Here is a 25,713-nt window from a genome sequence, read left to right as displayed (position 1 = left end):
ATAGTTTGCTCGTCAACTTGCTGCTATCATAAAATTTTATATAATGAAACCAAATATCCATCTTAAAGATAATAGTGCACCCATAATATTAAAATCCTGAATACGCCTCTGTTTATCAGTTAATTAAATTAATCAATGAAACCTTTCTAAAATTTGAAGTACTTAACTATTAAAAAATTTAATATTTTTTAATACACTGCTATGGATATCCTATTATTTGAGTTGTTGTTCCCATACTCTTTCCATTTTTGGGTCGACGGTAGGGGTGGGGGTAGGGAGTGGGGCGAGGGTGGGGGTGGGGTTTATGGTAGGGTAGGGTGGGTAAGTGATGGGTGTGAGGTGGATTTGGTGGGGTTGGAGGGGATGGGAATAGGGTATGGAAAGTTCAAAAAGAGTTTTGGAAAATATTTTCTATTATCTTGGGAAAATATAATTGGAGGAAAATGAGTTCTAGTAAAATATTTGGTCCAACTAGGGGTGTTCATGGTTCGGTTTGGATCGGTTTTCCTTAAAAGAAACCAAACTAAATAAGTCGGTTTTTCAAATATTAGAACCAATCCAAACCAATTAAGTCGGTTTTTTCTCGATTCGGTTTATATCGGTTTTTTGGTTTTTTTCGGTTATTTGTCGGTTTTTTCTTAAATATAAGACATACACTACCAAACACACATTGCGGCGACCGCATTTCCAACATAACACTATCAAATCAATTGCCCTTTGAGAAATCTATTATCTACCAAGATATATTGATGATAATTGAATCAAATAGTGATGAATAATATAAGGACTCAATTAAAAATATATTATTTTTAACATGAAATAGAATCTTACACTTAACAAAAGAAAACTACTAATTAAACTAGAATGTAAATGTAAAGAATTGTACTAAAAGTGCAAACGATTAATATTTACTATAAAAAATTTTAAAACTTTGTATAAAAGTATATATATATGTGTGTGTAATAATAAATTTAAAATAGTTACTCTTATATTCGTACCAAACACACCCCTAATGAGTGGGACCCGATCCGGGAGTTGTGTAGACTTAACGGCCATAGCCGCCATTACACAGCCTCCAAAACTGCGCCCATTTTTTCTTTAACAAAGAGCTTTATATCACTGCCCAAAAAGAAACTGAAGCTAATTCATACTATCAACAATGGCGTCTTCAGCTGTAGCTTCAAGCTCCACACTTCATGTCATCAACAAGGTTTGTGTATCCACAAGAAATAGACTTTTCAGCCTATCTCTACTATATTAAAAGTATGAATGCCCTTATCGAAATATCGTTCGCCTTTTTTACCTTTTAAAAAATAGAGTTCACACTAGATAAAATAGTCATTTAATTATTTTTCCTAATATTTAGGACCTGAAATTCATTAAAATTTTGTTATATCTTTTCTTATTTAAACTAGGTACCTAAAATTTAGGACTTTAAAATTGTACCTAAAATAAATGTGTAAAGAGTCTTTATTTGGACGATAGCATAAATTTATAGACGCATAAAGAGTCTTTATTTGGACGATAGCATAAATTTATAGACGCCTTTTGAAATAGCTTTTACGTGGCAATTGAAAATTGACATCCTAATAGTACTCCAATTGTATTGATAATGAACAAAATAATTTTTTAACATCAATGAGTAATTTTGTTGAAGAACAATTTTACTTCACTTAGTATTTTCAATAAATTATATTAATTATTCTAATTATGTGATAAATAATGTGAGACTAAAATTAAAAACTACTAATATATAGGAAACTAATGTTTCTCTTTTCTTTTAATTTTATCTTCTTCAACTAATCTAGACTATTATAAAAGTATGAAACTTTAACGCAAAATCGACCGACCTTTTAATCATTTAAAAATAAATATCAAATTAAATAAAATTATCATTTAATTTTTTTTTTAATATTTAGAGCATTAAAATTAACTAAAGTCTTGACTATTTTATCTTTTTTATTTTAACTATATAAGAACTCCTAATATTAGGAATGTAGTTACAGTGAAATTACTTATATAAGTCGGATAAATTATTTTTCACAAAAATTCATAATTTTAGAGATTGTTATTTCACCCATAATAATAATAATAATAATCCTGGTGATATTAGAAATATTCTACTTCAAGATACCAAGAGACGAAAATGTAAAGCAAATTGTACAAAAATCACATTCAAAAGCTCACGATTATTTTCAGATTACTAAAATTTAAAGATTTAATATTGGTAATGTTATAAATATTAGCTATGTCAAGCTATTCTTTTATAAGAAAATGTTAATAACTACTTTTCAAAAGTGTTGTCATACAGTTTCGTGGTCGTTCATAGTGTTGGTAAATCTATTTACAGGATAGGTCTTACATGTAATTGTAAATAAATATCAAATTATTGATATGCGGCTAGCTGATATTACCCATCACTATTGAGCAAAATGAAGTACCAACATTTATTAGTATGTATAATCTCTTTATCATAATAATGATCAAATCTACCTAGAAAGGATGACCTGAGAATCTAAATATATCCTAATGAAAGTCAAAAATAAGGTATTTGTAGAGCACTGATCTTCTTTTATTAAGTTGGATAAATGTGATTAACGTTCATTATTTTTTTAAGGAATTTGAATTTTTAAAATTTTATATTAAATAATTCAGATACTTTTGTGAATAATATGTATGTAATTTTTATAATATATAATTCATTGACATGAAATACTCGCGCAACTTTAAGACTAGTAGTCTTAAAAAGTTTGAACTTTCTTGAATTTTGAGGGACCCAATTTTTTCTGTTTTTTCTGTCATTTGTTGTGCAGAGAGATGTGGGTCTATCAGCTTTCTCATTACAACCTTCATTTTGCAGGTGGTTTTCAAGAAAATATTTTCTGTCAGCAGACTGAACGCAAACCAGCTACCACTGGCTCAGTTGGGTATTTTGATTTGTTTGAAATTTCATTTATTTTGGGATTTTCTTGTGTGCATAATATTGGCATAAGATGAGTTTACACGGATTAATGGAGTACATGATTAGTGATGATTCATATAACCGACCCCAACTTGTTTGTGATTGGCGTGTATTAGTTGTTGGAAAAAGATTTGATTTGCATAATATTGGCATGAGATGAGTTTAAAAGGGTTAATGGAGTACATGATTAGTGATGATTCATATAGCCGACCCCAACTTGCTTGGGATTGGCGTGTAGTAGTTGTTGTTGGAAAAAATTTTTTATTTTGCATAAAATTGGCATGAGATGAGTTTAAACGGATTAATGGAGTAACGTGGTCAACGAAGATTTATATAGTCGACTCCAATTTATTTGTCATTCAAGTGTCGTAGTAGTAGTTGTTGTTGGAAAATGATTTCGTTTTCCCGAGAAAAAAAGATCCAAGCTTGGGGCTTTTACCCTGTATTGTTGGAATTCAATTGGAAAGGGCTTAATTTCTTCAAATGAGGACTCTTTTTGTGTTTGTGAATTTCTGTTTTAGGTTTCTCAATGTCTCAGTTAGGGATCAAGAATAATTAGGAATAGTAAAGAAATGATGGAGTTATTTTTATCTGTTTGAAGAACATGACAGGTGATTTATACATGATTTGTTCCATAGTTGGACTAAATATGCACCGTTTGATTTTGTTGGGTTGGATTAAATCTGCACTAGAGGCGGATCCAGGAATTGAACGTTACGGGTTCGGGATGTAACTGAATTCACTAACCATTTGAGTTACTGGGTTCGAAATTTACGTTTATGTATAGATTTTTAATATATATATACAAGGTCTGAGCCAAAACTATTGGGTTGGGCTGAACCCCTAGCTTTTACTTTACATTCGCCCCCTGATTTGCACCACTTTTAATCTTGCTTGACTATTAGTGTTCCACCTTAGTGACCATTTTGAGTCAAATCCCGAACTTAGGTATTTTTGGGCTTTCTATTGATTTTTCCCATATGGGTTTTTGATTTTAGTGAATCTTGATTGTGGATTTGTGATAACATTTGTTAGGTTAAGACGGGGATGACTATGACCGAGAAGATATTAGCTAGGGCTTCTGACAAGCCTGAAGTTACTCCTGGTGATAATGTGTGGGTCAATGTTGATGTTCTGATGACACATGATATTGGTGGCCCGGCCTCTTTTGGAGTTTTCAAAGAACAATTTGGACAGAAAGCTAAGGTATTTATTGCTGCTATTAGAGTAACTTATGTATGCTAATATGATTGAGTGATGCGATTTATCTATTAGTACTTGGTAATTGATAAAACTACATTTCTTTGTACTTAGAAATGTAAATCAATTATATACACCAAAATGTCTCTACACATATGATTCTTGATTGTCTGACAATCATTGTTTGTGTAATATGAAAATACGTGAATCAAAGAGAGAAGTTTTTGAGCTTTATAAACCATCCTTTGCAATGAAATCTTTTTTATAACTACCAAATTATTCAAGCTCGAGTCAGTTTAGACTTTGGCTTCTCTCATTAATTTGAAGCCTGATTAAAGAGTTGAATTGGAATTAGCTTTGAGGTTATAATGGCCTTCAATCATGTGCATAGTCAATTAATGTATTTGGTTTTGGCTGATAATTTAATTCCTCTGCCTTTTATGTCATATTCCAATATGATTTTCTGGTATGGATACCTCACACTTTAGGCTTCGCTTTGAGTAGCTTAACTTTTTCCTTATTGCAAAAGTAGGTCTCTCCGCTCTTGGTTGAAGCAAATAATCACAGCTCATCTGGAAACTTCTCCATTTCTTTTCCTTTTTCTTCATTGCTTTTAGTCCTTTAGATATTGGAAGTATAATTTTTTTTCAAATTTCATATACATGTTCTGAATTCAGAGGCGGGTCCAGGATTTAAACTTTATGGGTTCAGCTTTTAAGATTTTTAGCATTGACCCGTTATATTTTTTAAGTTATGGGTTCATGTCTACTATTTATTACAGTCTCAGTGAAGTTTTCCACATCAATTTAAGATCCGCGCCAAAAGTTATGGGTTCAGTTGAACTCGTACCTACTATGGTACATCCGCCCCTGGTTCTGATGATAAAATCAAAGCAACGAGTAACTAGTGGCAGTTTATGTCATTCTTTATGAAGTTCTCTAATGAACTGAAAACTGTTAAGGCCAGAGTTAACTATATTGAGTAGAGATATGTTTCTCCAAATAAACATGATGTGGCTGCTGTCGATACCATAGGTTTGGAATCCTGAGAAGATTGTCATCATACCTGATCACTACATATTCACGGCTGATGAGCGAGCAAACCGTAATGTGGATGTGTTGAGGGACTACTGCAGTGAGCAAAATATTAAGTACTTCTATGACATTAAAAATCGTGGGAACTTCGGGGTACGGTTATGTTCTATATAAAGGTTCCAACTTGTTTTATGCTTTGCTGCTTCTGTTATCTGGTGTTAGACAAATGAAAAACTAACATGTGTTGTATTGTATAGGCTAATCCAGATTACAAGGGCGTCTGCCACGTTGCTCTTGCCCAAGAAGGTCACTGCAGACCTGGAGAGGTGACAATTGTTTGCCAGTAATCGCAATATGAAAGTGTCTTAATATGTGCTGACATATGCTTTTAACTCTGTAAAATTCTTATATTATCAGGTTTTGCTGGGAACAGACTCTCATACATGTACTGCCGGAGCGTTTGGGCAGTTTGCTACCGGAATTGGCACTACAGGTGCAGGTTTTGTGTTGGGTACTGGAAAGCTTTTGCTCAAGGTCTGTTGACGCAGCCTCCGCAGAAACCATGACTTAGAATCAATTCAGTGCTGTTTAATTTTTTCTGTGGAGTACTGAAACTTCTTAATTACTTTTAATTTAGAGGAGCACTATCTATGAAGTATCAATTCTGTTGCCAAAAGTTATAAGTTCTGTTCTTTCGCCTTCAAAATGCATTTTTTATTCCTGTTTCAAAATTTAAAGCTGTGACATGCAAATTACGGTCATTGACATTTTCCTCTATAAAATTTGGACGTTCATTATTTGTGATTAACAAATGGTGCTGAAACAGTCTTTATTCTCTTTAGATTCTGTGCCTACTGCATTACTTTTGGATACTGAACTGAGCTTCTTCTCCTTCGCATGATGTTGGGAACCTTCTTTGCTTAAAAGCTCAAACTTTCTATCTGTACTTGTTCCATACCTGTAGTTGACACTTTCATATGATATATACCCATTATTTCTCTTAATTTGTAGTAAATAAAAGGTTCTTCGGGCTAATGGACATAATATATGAAATTATATCTGTATGATGTAGGTGCCTCCAACTTTGAGATTTGTCATGGATGGCGAAATGCCAAGTTACTTGCTAGCTAAGGATTTGATTTTGCAAATAAGTACTGTTATATATACTCTGTGGCTCATTTCTGTCAGTTGGATGTCTCATGTACGAGCTGCTTTCTGTCTGTATTTCTTCTTTCGCTAACTTTGTTAGACCGATAATATTCCAAAATTCACTTGTTGTCTGTTGGTACTTTCATGTTGCAGATTATTGGTGAAATATCTGTGGCTGGTGCTACATACAAAACAATGGAGTTTGTTGGCACCACAGTTGAATGTTTGAGCGTAAGCTTTCTTGATATTTTTGATGAAAATAAGCAGGCATCCTTTTTAAATGGTAACAGCTCTCATTGCTCTAATAGATGGAAGAAAGAATGACATTATGCAACATGGTTGTTGAAGCTGATGGAAAGAATGGTGTCATCCCAGCCGATAAAACAACTTAAGAATGGACCCAAGCCGTGGGTACAAGTTACTTCTTTAGATCCTTCCCGTCCCTCATAGGCTTAATATTATTCAGCACATGCTGTCCACAATCAATGATATCTTAATTGCTTGGTCTAGAGAAGGAAAGATCTGCTACTCGAAAGCTAATATATGTTAATTTAATGCTGTCACAGGACAAGACTTCTGTGCCTTATGAACCTGTTTATAGCGATAAAGGAGCCAGGTAATTAAATACTGTTTATCTTCTTTTCCTGAAGCCATAGCGGTTTCACATCATTCTAGTGTGTATGTCCTGTATCTTAGTCTTAATATATCCTAACAATCAACTTGATTCACGTGCCTGACTTTTAGTGCTTCAAATACCAGTACTTCCAAACTGTATTGCAAAAAACAGAAGGAAATGTTTATTCACCATGCTTCCTCACAATACATTAAGGTCGAGCTGCGGTACATTCTAGTGGTTCCCATTTGTCAAAATTGTGTTCAGTGTTATCTTTCCTCATTTGGAATTTCAAATTGATTGTGTTTTTCTTTCTGAGATCCTCCGTATTATGCATTCTTGTCTCCGTTTCTTTCTCTGAAATGTAGCACAACAAAAGTTGGCTTGCTTTCTATGTATTACCTTAATGTTATGATCTTGGGAAAATTATGTGGAGCTATTTTACTGGTTTTTATGAATACATCATTTCTAGTGAATTTCAATCCTCAAGCTTAATTAAATCTTTTTGGTTGTTATCTCCAATGTCGTTAATTGAGACTCACATCAATGGGATATGGAGTTTCTTGGTCTCTTTATATGGTCTCTGGCAATCCTCACCTCATGAGATAGCTTGTGAGGTTAATTTAGGCCCAATGTCCATTTCTTTATCTTGGTATCAGAGCCACATGCATCGCAATTCATTGTTTATCCTATGTTGGGTCCCCATTTTATATTATCCACTCTTCAGATGTCTAGTCCTGGGCATGCCGGGGGTATTGAGTCTTGCATCAGTGGGATATGGGTTTGTTGGTCTTGGGAAATCCTCATCTCATGAGCTAGATTTTGAGGTTGAGTTAGGCCCAAGGCCCATTTCTTTATCGTCATCGTTTTGACATCTATAATGAATAGGTTTAGTAGGATCAAATGTTGCATTGCTAAACATAATCGAGTACATTCTCTAGATGGACCCTCCTACACATTCTTTTGCTCTTATAGAGCTTTCTTAGTAGCAACACATGGAAGTATGGGGTGCTACCGAACATTTTACCAGTGTTGTATTTTTGGAGAAAAGGTGTCCGATTTCCTCTTGAGAATTGAATGAGAAGCAATAGGTTTTAATTTCACATTCTTTAATCAAACTAGCAATGGGAAGAAAAAGAGTGAGTCTCAAAGTATCCTTAGTCACTTTTCAGATCCAACATAAATTCAAGAATCAGACTGTAAGCAAAGTAGAAAAAGAATACATGAGTGCGTGTGGCAATTTTTTTTGTCCCCTTCTTCATTTTCTAGAATTTGGTCGAATTATGTTTGATTCTCTTACTCTAACAACAACAATAACAACGACCCAGCGAAATCCCACTAATGAGGTCTGGGGAGGATAATGTGTACGCAGACTTTACCCCTACTCCGAAAGACTATTTCTGAAAGACCCTCGGCTCAAAAAGACAAAAAAAACAAAAGAAGACAATATTAGTAACACCACATATTCTCTCTTACTCTTAGTGGCTTTATTTTTTGTAACTTGTTAAGTAGAAAGTTGTAATGCACGGCTGCCCTTCGAGATCAGACTATGGCACACAAGTAATGGAATTGGGAAAAGAATTACACATCTAGTCTGTTTATGTTGCTTCATTGTTATAAAAACTTCTCCTCTTATCAAAATCAATACTAGTATTTTTTAATAATTTATAGGTTCACATTAGCATGAGTTTTTATGATAATATTTTCTTTTTTCATCTCAGATTTCTTAAGGAGTACAGAATTGATATCTCCAAGTTGGAACCTTTAGTGGCTAAGGTTGGTTTTATGATCTATTTTTTTCCTACTTGTTGAATGCATAATGATAAGTGCATTTTACTTGATTTAAAAACATATAATTTCTTTGAAAAACAAAAAAACAAAAAATCTATCATATTTCTTCCATACTTTTGTCTAAATTATGCAAGAAAGGTTAAAGAAGTATTGGTCCGGGAACGAGAAGATTACAGAGGAAAAATTAGAAAAACGGATAAGCTAAAGCAGAATAAACATGGTGCTAAAGAAAGACGTGATCTGCCATGACAAAGGACAACCGACTCACAATCGGCTACGACAAACTATAACCGATCCATAACTAACCTATAACAGAAACTCATAACCAAGCATAACAAGGCCACAACTAACCATGACAAGTTCATATCCAAGAGTGTATTGAAAAGTTTGTCATGGCTTGGCTATAAAAAGAGGCATCAATCGTGAAACCAGGGGAGCGAAAAAGAAATCTTAGAAGTGTAATATTGAGTAGAAAGTTTTTCCTTTCTCTTTGTTCTTTAGTTTTGCTTCTGTTTCTTCTTTTAGCCATTACACTGGGTTCATTTCGAGTTCAGAATAAAGTGTAGTATTGGAGATTACTCTAGTTCATGTTTTTCATTAAATAGGAGGAATTATTCTCTTGAATAACCTCACTAAGTGGGATTTCTTATTTAATGGGCAAGATTATTTGTCGGTATTGGCTCCAATATGGAGTAACTTTCTTGTGTTGGGAAAATGACGAATCTTCATATTTTTATATAATAGTAGATATTATTCCTCAAATTTCACATGCTTGAGCTGAAGCTTTTTATTTAAATTTTATCTGCTTTATAGTTGGGTGTTATTTAATTTTGTTAACATCTATCTATTTCGTTCTACATATTAACTTCTTACTAATTCTGTAATCGAAAGAGGCAGAAAAAGTAATAGTTAATTTTGGTATTGATAGATGTTAACTTGTATTTAGTGACATCTAGCTCTTATATGTTAAAATTGATTCTACACTTATTTGTAATTGAAAGAGACGAATATTGTAGTAATCAGTTATAACAATTAGGGTAACCGAAAGGGACTTATTAAAAAGAGCATGTTTTAGTTCAAGTATATATTTCTAGTTCTTTAATATTACCATTTTAACAATTAATTTGTATAACCGAGAGGAGTGTATTTAATTGTTCAACTATAGTAATAATATATAAATATAATCGTGAGAGGCATTTATACATTTATGAGAAATAAAAGTTGAATGATAAATGTATCTACTATATAATAAAAATATTAAGTGAAGTCAGGATTCCAACACCTTTTTATTATATTTGTGAAAAACAAAATATATTCTATTGCTCTATTCGTGCATTTTTAGTTAGTTAATTCACAACTCAACTCTTTCTGATTTTCTCAAATAGTAATTAAAACAAGAAACGTCTGTAGAATAGATAAACCAATCTCTGTGGGTTCGACATCTTTCTATACTACTATTTGACAGAGTACGAGTTTAAATCATATACGCGAGACACTCGTCAAATAACTATTACTGGTACCCGTTTAGTGAAAATGTTTCTGAAGTACTCAAATATATATTACGGGTTTCTAGTGCTGACAGATGACTATGATGTTGCTGCCAACTATCAGTGTTGCCTGCCTGCAGCATAAAAGGGCAGCACGGTGCATTAAGCGAATAATTTTGATCTATAAGCAACTGGAAATTATTCTTTGGTGTGTAGTAATTGGGCAAATGATGTTACCACTCACATTTAGATCCAACAATCTATTACTTGAATGCTAGATTTTGAAGCCATATATACCTGTTTATGCTTATGCAATTATGTTGGCATCTCCTTTTAGTGTTGTACTATGGTAGAGAATTTTATGTGCATGCTGCAATGTTGAACTCCGTCTTAGTACACATATATCTTGTGTGAAAGTCAAAGTTTGTGGTAAACTATACAAGCAGGTGAAAAAAACAAAATGATTCTTGAGCAAATGATTCTATATTTACCGCTTCAGCCCGGGTCAACTCGCTACTGTTCACGTTGGAACGGGGGCCGGGTTGTGTACGTTCACGTTTAGACTAACGGTGCCCTGAACCTGTTAAGCCCGAATTTCCTTAACGGGCTGAACACGGGCTGCAACCCGTTGCAGCCCGGTTTCCGTTTGAAATTTTTTTTTATTTAAATTGGACCGTTCCCAACGGTCAAATTCAGAAATGACCGTTGGGGAACGACCAAAAATTGCAGAAATTGCCAATTTCGGCCCCCCCATTAATAATATAGCCCTCTCACCCCAAAATCTATAAATAGCCCCCCTTCTTCTTCATTTTTTCTCACAAATTCACTCTCTTACTACTCTAATTCTCTCTCAAGTATCAAACTCTCAATTCTCTCTTGATATTATAGTTCTTAAATTCTCAAATCTCAAATTCTCAATTATTTATTATTTCAAGTTTCATCAATTATTTAGTTTAGCCATTACAAAATTATTATTATCAAATATCAATTATTCAAGTGAAGTGTGGTATCAATTATCAAGTATTCAAGTATTATCAACTATCAAGTTTCGGTCTATCAATTGAAGTTTGAATTTTGATATCAAAAATTCAAAATTAGTGCGGCATAAGGAATCCCGGTACACTCGTTCCATCTCTTTCTCTTATTTGGTGTACACTTAGTTTCTTAATTTAGTTTCTTAATTTAATTTCTTACTTGAATTTCTTAATTTAATTTCTTAATTTAATTTCTTACTTTAATTTATATAATGGATTTACTTAGAGCGGCCAAAAAAGCGTGCAAGAGAGGTGGTAGTAAGAAAACTTCAAAAAGAACAAGAGGTGGTGTTGGTTCTTCTAGTAGCTTTACACATATTTCTGGAAGTTCACCTGAAAATTTAAATGTAGATTATGAGCGAATGCAAGAAAATTATGGTGTAGATGATGATTTAGATGCTTTGTTAGATGATATTCAATCACCCGATAATCTTGACACACCACCACCTACACCTGGTAATGTTAGTCAAACTCAAAATGTTAGGGGTGCAGGTGCAACAAGTAGGCCTCCTCTCCCTATTAAGAAGAATCGACGATTAAGAAGTAAGTGTTGGATGTTTTTTGAAAGACTAGAAGATTAAAAAAAATATGTAAAATGTAAAATTTATATTGAACATTATAAACATGAGCCCGGTAAAGGAGGGGAAACGGGTCAACTTCGTAGGCATATGGAAGAGAAACACCCTCTTGAATGGGGAGTAGATGAGTTATCTGGGCAACAAAGACTTAACCCGAGTACTGGTGGGTTATTTGGGAAATACGATATTAAGAAAGATCGGGAAGAATTAGCTAAAATGATTGTTTTAGGTTGTTTACCTTTTAGTTTTGCTTCTTCACCATATCTTGTTACTTATATTCAAAGAATTTATAACCCTATGTTTAAAGGTATTCCTAGAAGTACTTGTAGAGCTGATATCTTTAGGTTTTTTGGACAATATCAGACATATATACGTTATTTGTTCGCAAGTCTTCCTTGTAAAGTTTCTCTTACTTCTGATATTGGTCGTGCTGTGAATGAAAATGATTATTTGACTGTTACATGTCATTGGATAGATGATAATTTTTGTATGCAAAAACGTATTATTGCTTTTAAATATGATAAAGATCAAAGTCATACTGGTGCATTTATAAGTAATACTATACATGAAGTTGCTATATTTCCACCCCGCGAGGGGTACAAGGAGTTTTTCCAATTAAAGGACAATCGAAACGGGATTTGTTAATTTATTTCAGAGTCGCCACTTGGGAGATTTAGGGTGTCCCAAGTCACCAATTTAATCCCGAATCGAGGAAAAGAATGACTCTATTTAACAGTCAGCGCACCAGAAATCCAGATAAGGAATTCTATTAACCCGGGAGAAGGTGTTATGCATTCCCGAGTTCCGTGGTTCTATCACGGTCGCTCAACTGTCATATTCGGCTTGATTATCTGATTTTATACAAATATGAACTTATGTGCAGATTTTAACTCTTTACCGCTTTCATTATTATTATTATTATTTTACAGGGAATTGCAACGTCATGGAAATACATCTCGAACCACGTCACATCAATGCACCCGTGGTTGTTGGCACATTTTCACTCCGTTGAGATTTGGATTTGGGTCACATAAATGCGCACCCGAGTTTAAGAAGATTAAATTATTAAAGGCGCGCCTAAAGCGACTAGCGTATCATTTACTTTGGGTAGGGTCGTGAAATTTTGCTAAACGGTCCATCCCGAAATCTAAGCAATTAACACGTACAATTTTGTGAGGGCCCCGCAATCTGTGCGTTTTATTTGGCGAGGCTCGTCTCATTTTTATTTAAAAGGATAAACCTACAATGACTACATTTTTTCTATTAAGTTCATCTCTAAAATAAAAGAAAATCTCCCGATTAATTACATACTAAAAAAGACGTAACTTATTAGTTATTAGTTTACGGCTAATGCGAATGGAAAATTGCAATCGAGTTTGTACAAAGAAAGACTGCTTTCATTCTATATTCTATTATTTAATAATACTAGAACATGAGATTGACACACCATAATATCAAAACAAATTAACTAGTCTTTGATTAATTTAAACTAACATTATTAGATGAAGAAGTTATACATATGCAACCCCATTACTCATTAATCAGTCAACTACATTTTTATACAAAGAAAGGAAAATTCTATTCAAACACAAATCTAAACGGGAGGAATTCAACAGGAACAAAGCCTGATTAATATTTCATTTCGCTTCAAGCCGAGAGTGTACAAATGTGTACCTGGAAATGGCAGTACAAGAAGAAAAGAAGGAGGAGTCAGCAGCAGTAATAACACATCAACGCAACAGCAACCCCACAGCAGCAATTCGAACCAGAATCAAAACCCAGGAAAATTTGAAGAAAATCAAGCAAGCTCGATAGAACAAACCCAAAAGTTGGTAAAAGACTTAAACAACAACAAACCACATCACCACAAACATACTCAAACCCACGTGTATTAAACCCGAAACTAAACTCGTTTCTCACTTTGTTTTTGTTTTCTCTTTTTAAATTCTCTAACACTCTTGAGATTTTCAGAATGTCTTCCTCTCTCTCTAAGTAAGTCTTTCAAGTTCAAGTCTTTCAAGTCCTTTTTTTCATCTAAAAAATGTGTCAAATGACTCTATTTATAACAAGACTCTTGTCTTGAATCCCCAACCCGAAATATTCCCCTAATTGCATGCTTTGTTCCCCATTACCCTATGTCTTCTTTATTTTAAACCCTTGTCCCTCATGCCCACATGTTTTGTCCCCCACTATATTAAACAAATATATCAACTCCACCCCATTATACCTTGTCCCCCATACTTAACTTAAATAATTACATTATTCCCACCCCACTACATTATGTCTTGTTCCCCACTATATTAAATAATTATATCAACCTCCACTAATTTATGTCTTGTCCCCCACAATATATTCGGATTAAATAATTGTTTAAATGTTCAATTCCAAAAATACCCCTTCGACCTTACTGAAATTACCATTTTACCCCTGAACGTACTGCAATTTACCAAACTACCCCCATCAGCTATAACCAATTCTCCTAATCAATCTCAACCAAAATACAGCAAATATGACCAATTTCTAAACAAATTTAACAACAAATCACATGAACACAGATTGAATAACATCAAATAATGGGAATAAGCTAACCATATTGGGAACCAATCCTGGTTAACTTAGACACAAATGAATGAGCAAGGAGACAACAATATTAACAACAAAGATACATGATTCAAACTAAATCAAAAAATTAAAAACCAAAACATAAACTCTCATTAAATCACTGGATTAAAAACGAACTTCAAACAAAAATGAACATGAATTAAATCTATTTTAAACAACAAACATGACGGATTCAAATGATTTAAACTAACACTCTTCTATACTAAATCCTTTTAAAATCAACAGAACAAACTAAAGACATAATTAGTTGAACTTCAATTTAAATCTAAAAACATTATAATTACTAACAATTTCTACCTAAAAATAAACAAGAGCAATGAAACAAAAATGAAACAAACTGAAGAAAAATAAGAAAAATGATAAACACGAATTGGTTAAAACAACTAACCGGATCGGAACCACGAACAACGACTGACCAACGACGAACTCGAACGGACCTCAACCCCGGACAGAACTTCTGGGCGATTTTGAATGTTTTCAGCTGGGCTTCAGCGTGTGTGTTTGTGTGTGTTTTTCTGGTAAGTTATGGTGATGAGGGCAGTCCATGAATGAGCTTGAGCTCGCCATGGAGAAGACAAAGCAGCAAAGGGCAGCCATGGGAGCTCGGGCTCGAGTTCGACGGAGACGAAGAAGATGAAGCAGAAGCAGAAGCGTGGTCTATTTGGACGTAGCAAAGCAGCAGGAAGCAGATGCTGGAAGCGAGTGGCCGACGACGCGTGAAGACGAGGAAGCTACAGGAGGGAGCTAACGTGACGACGATGAAGCAGCAGTCTTGAAGCAGCAGGGAGCTAGCCATGGAAGCCATGGCGACGGGTTGACGACGAAGACGCAGCGGCAGCCATGGGTGTCGAGCTCAAGCTCGAGCTTGACGAAGAAGATGAAGGCAGAAGCAGCGGGGTATGTTTGGACGTAGCAGAAGTCACAGCAACGCAGCAGCCATGGGAGCTTGACGAGCTCGTCAATGGCGGATGTTTGTTCGTCGATGAAGACGAAGCTTGGGGCAGCAGCTGGTCGAAGAAGAAGATGCACAGTAATGGGGGTCGTTTGCTCTTTAATGGCGGACGAGGGAGGGGCTGTTTGGAGTGAGCTTGGGGGGCATCCATGGATGGGCTTGGAGTTTTGGAGATGGTGAAGGACAAAAGAGAAAGAGAGGGGCAGATGGTTTAGTGTTAGGGTTTTGGAAAAAATGAAAATGAAGATTAGGAAGGGTTAGGTCATTTGGGGTTAATGGGGCGGACCGGGTCGACCCGGGTTGAAATGGACCGGGTCATGGGGAAGGTTGGATATTTTTTTTGGGCCTGTGGCTTGAATTTGAAGAAGAACACAATTCCGATTTTCTTTATATTTTTGCTCTCTTTTCTCCTTTTATTTTTCTAAAACTAAATTCTAAAAATCCTTAAATTATTATATAGAACTAAATTAATTTATAAAAGCGCAAATTAACTCCCAATAACAATTAACACATAATTAAGTAATAATTAAGCATAAACTGTACAATTGGACATTAAATGCTAAAAATGCAAACGATGCATATTTTTGTAATTTTCATTCTTGTAAAACAAACCTAATTATTCCTAATTGTAGAATTAAATCCTAAATGCAAATGCGACATATTTTTGTATTTTTTATTAATTTAACAAATAAACATGCACAGACAAATACAAATAATTATCCAAAATGTCACAAAAATTCTCAAAATTGCACACCAAGGAAAATCGTTTTATTTTGAATTTTTGGGAGTAATTCTTTCATAGGGCAAAAATCACGTGTTTACAGCTGCCCCTCTTTGCCCGAAGACACGAAGAGTTTTCGTGCAAAGATAAAGTGAGCGATTTTTTGCCCATCCGAGTACTCCGTGTGAAGCATTTTTTTTTTTGAAAAAGATTTAACCGAACCTTTGCTTCAAAGGTTCCCTGCATATCCCTGGCTAAAGGGGAATTAGGTTAATGTAGTTCGGGAAGTTTTGGTAGCTGGGACTACCATGGGACTGCAATGTTACTGTTGTTGCATGCTGTTATCACTGCTTACCGATCTCCTTGTTACACCGTGCTTAAAAGAAAACAAGAAGCTAGGCTAGACTACGAATCATAAGATCTCATCTATCTTCAACTTGTTCTTGTTGCATTACTTTCTTGTCGGCTTGTGTTTCTTCCGGTGCTTTTCTTCCGTGAATTTGGGGATGACACTGGCCTTTTGCTTTTCTGAATACCAGTTTTCCTTATTTTGTTCGGTCCGCTGGGGATATGGCCTCCTTCATTAAGCTTTTCAGTGGTTCCTCTGGGGATACGACTTTCTTTATCAGATTTGTTATGCTGGGCATAATTTAATGTTCACAGGCCGCTTCTTTCAAGACGCGTCTTTTCTTCCTTTTGACTCATGCGTTTGAATTTGTGCTGGGACCTCTTGTTGCAACCTTCTGCTTTCCGGTACTGGGGATTTTTATTGTTTCCTGCTGGGGATTCCTGTTGTAACCTTTTGCCTTCCGGTGGGTTACTGATTTCAAGATCTGAAGTATAAGACTGAAAAGTATTCCTCTCGTTATATAGGTGGGCGCCTGAATGCAAAAATATGAAATGTATTCCCTCGTTATACTGGTGGGCGACCTAGGACATGAAATGAAAAAACAGAAATGTATGCCCGCATTATACTGGTGGGCGACCTAGGACATGAAATGAAAAAACAGAAATGTATGCCCGCATTATACTGGTGGGCGACCTAGAACATGAAATGAAAACAGAAACGTATGCCCGCATTATACTGGTGGGCGGCCTAGAAATGAAAAAACAGAAATGTATTCCCGCATTATACTGGTGGGCGACCTAGAACATGAAATGAAAACAGAAACGTATGCCCGCATTATACTGGTGGGCGGCCTAGAAATGAAAAAACAGAAATGTATGCCCGCATTATACTGGTGGGTGACCTAGAACATGAAATGAAAATAGAAACGTATGCCCGCATTATACTGGTGGGCGACCTAGAACATGAAATGAAAACAGAAACGTATGCCCGCATTATACTGGTGGGCGACTTAGGACATGAAATGAAAAAACTGGAAAGTATTCCTCTCGTTATACAGGTGGGCGCCTGATTTCAAAAACAACTTTGAAAATAAAATCTTATTTGAGGGTGGATGAACCCAATGTGAGCACGTGATTTTTGCCCTATATGAGAATCACTCCCAAAAAATTCAAAATAAAACAATTTTCCTTTGTATACAATTTTTGTATTTTTGTGGTATTTTTGTATAATTATTTTTATCTATGCATGTTTATTTGTTAAATTAATAAAAAATACAAAAAATATGTCGCATTTGCATTTAGGATTTAATCCTACAATTTTTAGTAATTAAATTTGTTTTACAAAAATTAAAATTACTAAAATAGGCATCGTTTGCATTTTTAGCATTTAATGTCCAAATATACAATTTTATGCTTAATTACTACTTAATTATGTGTTAATTGTTATTGGGAATTAATTTGCGCTTTTATAACTTAATTTAGTTCTTAATAATAATTTAAGTATTTTATAATTTAATTCTAAAGAAATAAAAAGAAGAAAAAAAACAAAAATACAAAGAAATATCGGATTGGGCCATTTCTTCAAATTTCAACCCCAAGCCCAAACAATTGTCCAATCTCCCCCACGACCCGGTCCATTTCAAACCGGGTCGACCCAATCCATAACCCAACACCCCCTATCTTGCATTTCAAAAAAAAAAACAAAGCAAAACAAAACAAAACAAAAAAAAAGAAGGAAGAAAACCCTAAAAAAATCCCTCTCTCATCCGCCCCCCCTTTCTCTTTCTCTCTTTTCTTCTTCTTCTTCAAGCATCCAAACACCCCATCCATGGCTGCCCTTCCCCTGCCTCTTCTCCTTCACATAGACACACACACAACCACGGCAACAGAATACACACACACCCGCCGCCCGTGTTTCTTCTTCTTCTTCAAGATCGCGAGTGTTTCTTCTTCTTCAAGTTCACGTTGATCGTTGCTTCTTCTTCTTCCTCACTTCATGATGCTGCGTGACTACTTCGTCCAGCATCTACTGCTGCTCACGTTTTGCGTTGCTACTGCCCCGTCCGGCATCGCTTCCACGGTTGTCCGCTACCTCTCCTTCAAGCTCTTCGTTTGTCCGTTCGTGATCGTCTTCGGCGTCAAATGATTTTGGTGCGATATTTGTTTCCCGGCAGATTTGTTTCCGTTCAAGTTCGTCATTGTTTCGATCCGGTTAGTGGGTTTTTGAGTTTCATTTTTTGTCCGTAATTTGTTTGATATTTTTCGGATCCAAAATCGATAAATGATTCAATTCTTATTTTGTTGTTCATCATTGAAATAATTTTTTTTTTAGTTTGTTTATATGTTTGGTTGGTTTAATTTTCAGATTCAAATGAAAATTTAATTAATTGATTTTCAGTTTATTTCATGTTAATTTAATTTTTGCAAAAAAGGAATTGTTAGTTTAGGTTTAATATTGTTAGATTTAGTTTAAATCGCTTGAATCCGTTGTTTGTTTAATATAGATTTCATTCATGATCATGCATCTTTGTTATATTTTTTTTGTTGGATTTAATTAAGAAAGATTAATTGATTATTTGAAGATTAGTGATTTGAATATGTTTATTTGTTTTGTTTAAGTTCAATTCGAAATTTGAATAAAGTTTGTTATTGTGGTTGAATCTTTTCATTCATGTTCATACTTTGTTTGATTGATCTTGAATCCGAAATTTGTATAGTTTGATTTTCTTGTTTATTGTTTATCATTTATGATTATTTCTTGAATTTGTCTCATAATCTTGTTTAAGTTTAATATAGGAATTGTTTGTTGTAATGTTGTTAGAGTTGATTTTAAGTTCAATATTATTGAATTTAGAAATCTGAATATACTTGTTTGTTGTTGTTGTTGTTGAATCTGAAAATAGGTTTGTTTGTTGCTAAAATATTGTTCAATCAAATTTTAGTTGTTCTTTGTTGTTCAATTTGTGTTCATGTGATTTGTTGTTGAAATGTTGAAGAAATCATGTTCATGTAATTTGTTGTTGAAATATTGAAGAAATCATGTTCATGTGATTTGTTGTTTGAACATTGTTAGAAATTGATCATATTGTCTATATTTTGGTTAAGTTTGACTAATTGATTGTTATAGCTGATGGGGTAGTTTGGTAATTTGTAGTACGTTCAGGGGTAAAATGGTAATTGCAATAAGGTCGGAGGGGTAGTTTGGTAATTGAACATTTTGTAATTCTTTATGTTAAGCATGGGGGACAAAATATAATGGGGTGAGTTTTTGATATCATTGTTTAATTTAATGGGAGACAAGACAAAATGTAGTGGAGGGGAATCTTGTATATATTTATGGTAGGCATGGGGTACAAAATATAATGGGGTGGGGTTGATACATTATTTAATGTAATGGGGATAAGTGGGAAGAATAATGGGTTTGGTAGGGAAAAGTATTGATTTATTAATTAATTAAAGGGTTTGGGAATGTGATATATATAGGAGGTCTTGGACAGATATAAAAACACAGACAGAGATAGAGAATAGAGAGAGAACAGATTAGAGAAAAAAAAAGAGCTGAACATTTATTCCGAAAAAAAAAACATTGAAACTCTCAAGAAAAGAAAAAACATACAAAGAAAAAAAAAGTTGAAAATTAGAAGAGAGAGTAGTACACACCTGATAAATATTCTGGTATACAGGTGTAGAAATTAAGGGTTGAAGATTAACTAGCCTTTCAAAATCTGAAAATTTCCCTTAGTTTCTGTCCGTTATTTTCGGCATTCCCGGATTTTATTTTGAATTTTTCAAATCTGTCCCTGGGGTTTTCGTTGACTGGTTATTGCTGGTTATTGTTGCTGTTGCTGTGTTACGTATTACGTTGCTAACTTTCTTCTTCTTATATTGACAATATCAGGTACACAACTGTAATTTTGGCGTTTTGTAAGCCGAAATGAAGAATGAAGTGTTAAATTTTTAATTTAGTTTACTATATTGTATTTAGATTATTCATGTATTATTATTCTGTAAATCACTGTCATTTGGCATAATTAGGCATGTTATAGCGATATATTAAATAACGCCTTAACCGGATTATTAGGAAATATATTTAAGCCTGATTACTAATTAAAATTGTTTAATAATCAAAATAGAAAAAATAACGTAAAAATGGCGTTATTGAATCAGTTTGGCAAAAATTGACTGAGTTCCTTATTCATAAGTTTTTTTTCTTGTCAACGTAAGGTTTTTTTTTGTCAACGTTAAGTTAATCGGAATCATGTAGTTAATTTCAGTTAAAACATGAATTAGTTTGCGAATCAAGTATTAGGACATGATGTGAATTAAAACAAGGTTAGTTAAGGTTAAATTGTTTAATTTTTAGAAATATGGTTTAGTAATCAAGTTTTTTTCTTCCAATTTTCAGTATTTGTAAATAATTAATTTCAATAAGCTTAAGTCATACTAACAATATGAATTTTAATCCAACTATGGGATAATTAGTTTTTTTTTATTTTTTGACAATTCCATGTTGTTTGTAATTATAATTTTAGTAATATTACTTTCCATTAATATTTGTTTTAAATTAGTAATTAATATGTTATTTTAAGTATGTAGAGATTGACTTCATAATTATAGACAAACTTAGTAATAATAAAGATGTAGTCATTAAAGGGTATTCATAAAATAAGGGAGGATCTCGCTAAAAAATAAATAAATATAAATAATACAAAAATTGCAGTCCTCCAATCTTATTTATTTATTTTTTTAATATAAGAAAATACTTAGATTCCGAGATGGGCGATTTAGTAAAATTTACAGTCCTACCTAATAGTATCATAACGCGTAGTATTTTGGCGCATATTTAATAAGGTTATTTTCTTAAATACGGGTGTACATTTATGTAACCCAAATCACGATCTTGACGAAGTCAAAATGCGTCAACAAATCTCGTGTGCACTGGTTGTGGCGTGGTTCGAGATGCGTTTTCACGACGTTGCAATTTTGTATAAAATAAATAATGATAAAAGCGGTTTTAAAAGTTAAATTTGCATACAAGTTCTTAATTGTTTAAAAATCAGATAAATGAGCCAAATATGACAATTGAGTGACCGTGCTAAAACCACGGAATTCGGGAATGCCTAATACCTTCTCCCGGGTTAACAGAATTCCTTATCCGGATTTTTGGTTCGCGGACTGTAATACAGAGTCATTCTTTTCCTCGATTCGGGATTAAAATTGGTGACTTGGGACACCCTAAATCTCCCAAGTGGCGACTCTGAAATAAATAAATAAATCCCGTTTCGATCGTCCTTTAATTGGAAAAAAACTCCCTTTTGTACCCTCGCGGGGGCGGAAAAAGGAGGTGTGACACCCAACATATCCTATTTGAGGGCGGATGAACCCAACTTCGAAAAAGTAAAACAACTTTGAAAAATAAAATGTCTTTCCTCTCTTCAGGCGGGCTTCTGACTTCAACAAACAACTTTGAAAATAAAATGTCATTCCTTTCTTTAGGTTGGCGAGATTTAAACCACTTTGAAAATAAAACGTCTTTCCTCTCTTCAAGCGGGCTCCTGACTTCAACAACTTTGAAAATAAAATGTCATTCCTTTCTTTAGGCTGGCGAGATTTCAACAACTTTGAAAATAAAATGTCATTCCTTTCTTTAGGCTGGCGAGATTTCAACAACTTTTAAAAATAAAATGTCATTCCTTTCTTTAAGCTGGCGAGATTTCAACAACTTTTAAAAATAAAACGCCTTTCCTCTCTTCAGGCGGGCTCCTGACTTCAACAACAATTTTGAAAATAAAATGTCATTCCTTTCTTTAGGTTGGCGAGATTTAAACAACTTCGAAAAATAAATCGTCATTCTGTTCTTCAGGAGGGATCCTGACCTCGACAACAACTGAACATTGATAATCTTAAGAAAACTAAAAAAATGACTCCCTTTTTTTCAAATTCAAACTTCTTCTTTTTTCAAATTATCCTAGGAGAAAATTCATCAGACTAGATTTTGATCCTAGGAGAAGATTCATCCGACTAAGATTTTGTTATATTATTTTGGGAGAAAAAATCCATCGGACCAAGATTTTGACTCTAGGTGATAAATCGTCAAACTAGGTCCATTTTGTTGTGATCTTAGGAGAAAGATTCATCGGACTAAGATTTGATATCTTAGGAGAAAAATTCATCGGACTAAGATTTGATATCTTAGGAGAAAAATTCATCGGACTAAGATTTGATATCTTAGGAGAAAGATTCATCGGACTAAGATTTGATGTCTTAGGAGAAAATTTCATCGGACTAAGATTTGATATCTTAGGAGAAAAATTCATCGGACTAAGATTTGATATCTTATCTTGGGAGAAAAAAAATTCCATCGGACCAAGATTTTGACTCTAGGAGATAAATCGTCAAACTAGGTCCATTTTGTTGTGATCTTAGGAGAAAGATTCATCGGACTAAGATTTGATATCTTAGGAGAAAATTTCATCGGACTAAAATTTCTATCTTAGGAGAAAAATTCATCGGAATAAGATTTGATATCTTAGGAGAAAAATTCATCAGACTAAGATTTGATATCTTAGGAGAAAGATTCATCGGACTAAGATTTGATGTCTTAGGAGAAAATTTCATCGGACTAAAATTTCTATCTTAGGAGAAAAATTCATCGGACTAAGATTTGATATCTTAGGAGAAAATTTCATCGGACTAAGATTTGATATCTTATCTTGGGAGAAAAAATTCCATCGGACCAAGATTGTGACTCTAGGAGATAAATCGTCAAACTAGGTCCATTTTGTTGTGATCTTAGGAGAAAGATTCATCGGACTAAGTTTTCTATCTTAGGAGAAAAATTCATCGGACTAAGATTTGATATCTTAGGAGAAAATTTCATCGGACTAAGATTGTATCGGGAGGGAAATTCATTAGATTAGGATTTTTTATCCTAGGAGGAAAATGTAAAGATCAATGATTTGAGAAACTTACTTTTGTAATTTCTTCTTTTCTTTTCTTTTTCCTTTGCGCTGCTTTGTTCCTGTTTCAACTCTCAAGCAAAGAAAAATTTATCAGTTTTAAAATGGTGCCCGATTTGTGGCCTTGCTGGGGATGGCTTCCTCCTTTAAAAGCTGATGTTGTCTTCCCACGAGACTGCTGGGGATAATGATTTTGGGGAATTACTTACTTGCTTGCTGGGGATAATACCACTGGGGAGTCTCCTTTCTTCCCCTCCTTCAATTTTTTTTTTATTTTCTCTCAACACTGTTGGGGATAAAAGTGTTATCTTCTTGGGATAATGTTGTTGAGAATAACGCTGCTGGGGAATTTTATCCCTTCAAATCGATGCTTCATTCTTCTGGAAGCTGCTGGGGATGATAATGGCTTTTGCTTTTTCTAAACACCAGTTTCATCTCTTTGGTTCTGTCTGCTGGGGATACAACTCCTTTTATTAAAACTCGTTATTTTCTTTCTTTCAACACTGTTGGGGATAACACCGGTTCAAAACCCACTTCCCTTAAGACTGGTATTATCTTTCTTCCTCCCCATGTGGATACCTGACTTCCAGAAAATTTTCAAAATGAAAAGAAAATTTTCTGCCCCAGTTTGATAATCTTCTTTATGGCATGCCTTTCCGCCATCAATGTCATTTCCTTTAAGATTCGACGGTAGTGGTTGGTTGTGATACTCCTACTGGGGATGGCTTTTCCCTTTCTTCTTCCCTGCTCTGCATTCCAAAAAACTTGCTGGGGATGATCCCTTTCTGCTAGGGATATCCCTCTTCTTTTGTGGCACAGCTCGGAAACTGGCATTTTCCTGACCTTTTAGTCTCATATAAATTTCCCAAATCATGTTCATTGCTCTCCTTGATTTGTCCACAGGCCTTGGCCTTGAGGTTTATAACCTTTGATTTCGGCAAGGGTGTCCCTCTTGACACTCGTCAATCCTTTTGTCAATTCCCTTTTGCGGGGGATATCTTTCTTGACACTGGCCCCGCGCTTGTTCCTTGCTGACTATACCACTTGGATGTACTAGTCAGATCTCATCTTGCATAATTGGAAAGTTGATGGCATATTTTGAAGTTATTTCTCACTTGTTCTGACCAAACAGACTCTACTAGGGAATTTTTCTATGAAAGGAGAAAGATAAAAAGGAACAGAATAAAAGACAAAGGAAAAAGATGACTTTTTAACAAAAGAAACTATAAATAAAAACCTATCAAACGCAGATACCGACTCTAATGGTCATGACATGCACATGTGGCCTATCCTCCGCCGTCAATCGTCTTTCAAGATCTTCATTTGGCGATTCCCCATCTGATTCTCAATCTTATTCGACTTGTAGTGCCTGAAGGGTTTTCACTATCAAGCCTCTCTCATTTTGGTTTTTCTCTCAATTTTCGTCGCCTTATGGTATCCGTGAAGATTTTCACCGATAAGACTCTCTCATTTGTATCATTTTCCAGCTGGGGATTTGGAGTTTTACCGATATGACTCTCTCTGCTGGGGATTCTTTTCGTCTATCAATTCATTTCCAATCCATGATCCTTTTCTCTGTTGAGATTCGAGGTGCTATCCCTGACTTCCGTTTGTATGACTTGGCATCTTTCGAAGACTGGTCAAAAGGTCTTTCTTCGGACCGTAATGTGGGGTTTTGGATAGGCTAGAAAGAAAGGGTATTAAAGGCTCAAAAACAAATCAATTTGGGGTTCAAAATTACAACCTTCGGAACCATATTTGTTTACAACAAACGCAACCCTTGCCCCAGTTTCTTGCTTGGGGATTTTTTATTTATTTTTATTTTTATTACACCATGCACATACACTATGCACTCTATGACCGAGCCGTGAGGCGCCTACGTATCCTCTTTAAGGAATCAGGTCAAACGTAGTTCCCAATTCCTTTGTTTTCTTCTGACTTTCTTTTGTTTTTATTATCATTTTTTCTTTTCTTTTCATTTTTTTTGTTTTTGTTGCTTTCTTTTCTCTTTTTTTTTCTTCCATGTTTGTGTTTCTAACCTTTGCTACTGATTCCGAACGAGGGGTATGAAAGAAAATAAATAAGGCTCAAAAGGGGTAACGAAGGATAAAGTGTTTAGGTAGCAGAACAAAATGCCTTCGTCATTCCAGTCTTCAGAACATGCCAAGTGCAAACAACACAATTAAACATTGCAACATTAAATATCCACGAATTCACCTTTTTATTTGTCATTTTTAAAACAACGTTGGGCAATACTCTCACT

General features: G+C 34.5%; 1 protein-coding gene across 12 annotated transcripts; it reads left to right on the top strand.

Moving 5' to 3' along the window:
- Positions 1–1,116: 1,116 nt before the first annotated feature.
- Positions 1,117–9,376, top strand: LOC107796699 (3-isopropylmalate dehydratase large subunit, chloroplastic-like). 12 transcript variants are annotated; one of them, XR_012704618.1, is made up of 11 exons: positions 2,735–2,922; positions 3,998–4,168; positions 5,197–5,349; positions 5,454–5,522; positions 5,614–5,730; positions 6,269–6,397; positions 6,499–6,576; positions 6,654–6,756; positions 6,912–6,961; positions 8,680–8,734; positions 8,888–9,376. XR_012704618.1 is itself a non-coding variant. In XM_016619493.2 (10 exons), exons 3-9 carry the CDS (start codon positions 4,010–4,012, stop codon positions 6,735–6,737), a joined length of 789 nt encoding a protein of 262 aa, XP_016474979.2. In that variant the 5' UTR covers positions 1,117–1,210; positions 2,861–2,922; positions 3,998–4,009; the 3' UTR covers positions 6,738–6,756; positions 6,912–7,416. The 12 variants fall into 12 exon arrangements, 5 of the variants coding, with proteins under 5 accessions (XP_016474979.2, XP_075098525.1, XP_075098523.1 ...); XM_016619493.2 differs by lacking the exons at positions 8,680–8,734; positions 8,888–9,376 and adding an exon at positions 1,117–1,210 and having other exon boundaries at positions 2,861–2,922; positions 6,912–7,416; XR_012704621.1 differs by having other exon boundaries at positions 2,734–2,922; positions 6,654–6,752; positions 8,680–9,376.
- Positions 9,377–25,713: the final 16,337 nt, after the last annotated feature.

Source organism: Nicotiana tabacum, chromosome 21, assembly GCF_000715075.1.
Source record: "Nicotiana tabacum cultivar K326 chromosome 21, ASM71507v2, whole genome shotgun sequence".
In the NCBI taxonomy this organism is placed as follows: Eukaryota; Viridiplantae; Streptophyta; class Magnoliopsida; order Solanales; family Solanaceae; genus Nicotiana; species Nicotiana tabacum.
This window is presented reverse-complemented; position numbering and strand designations above follow the sequence as displayed.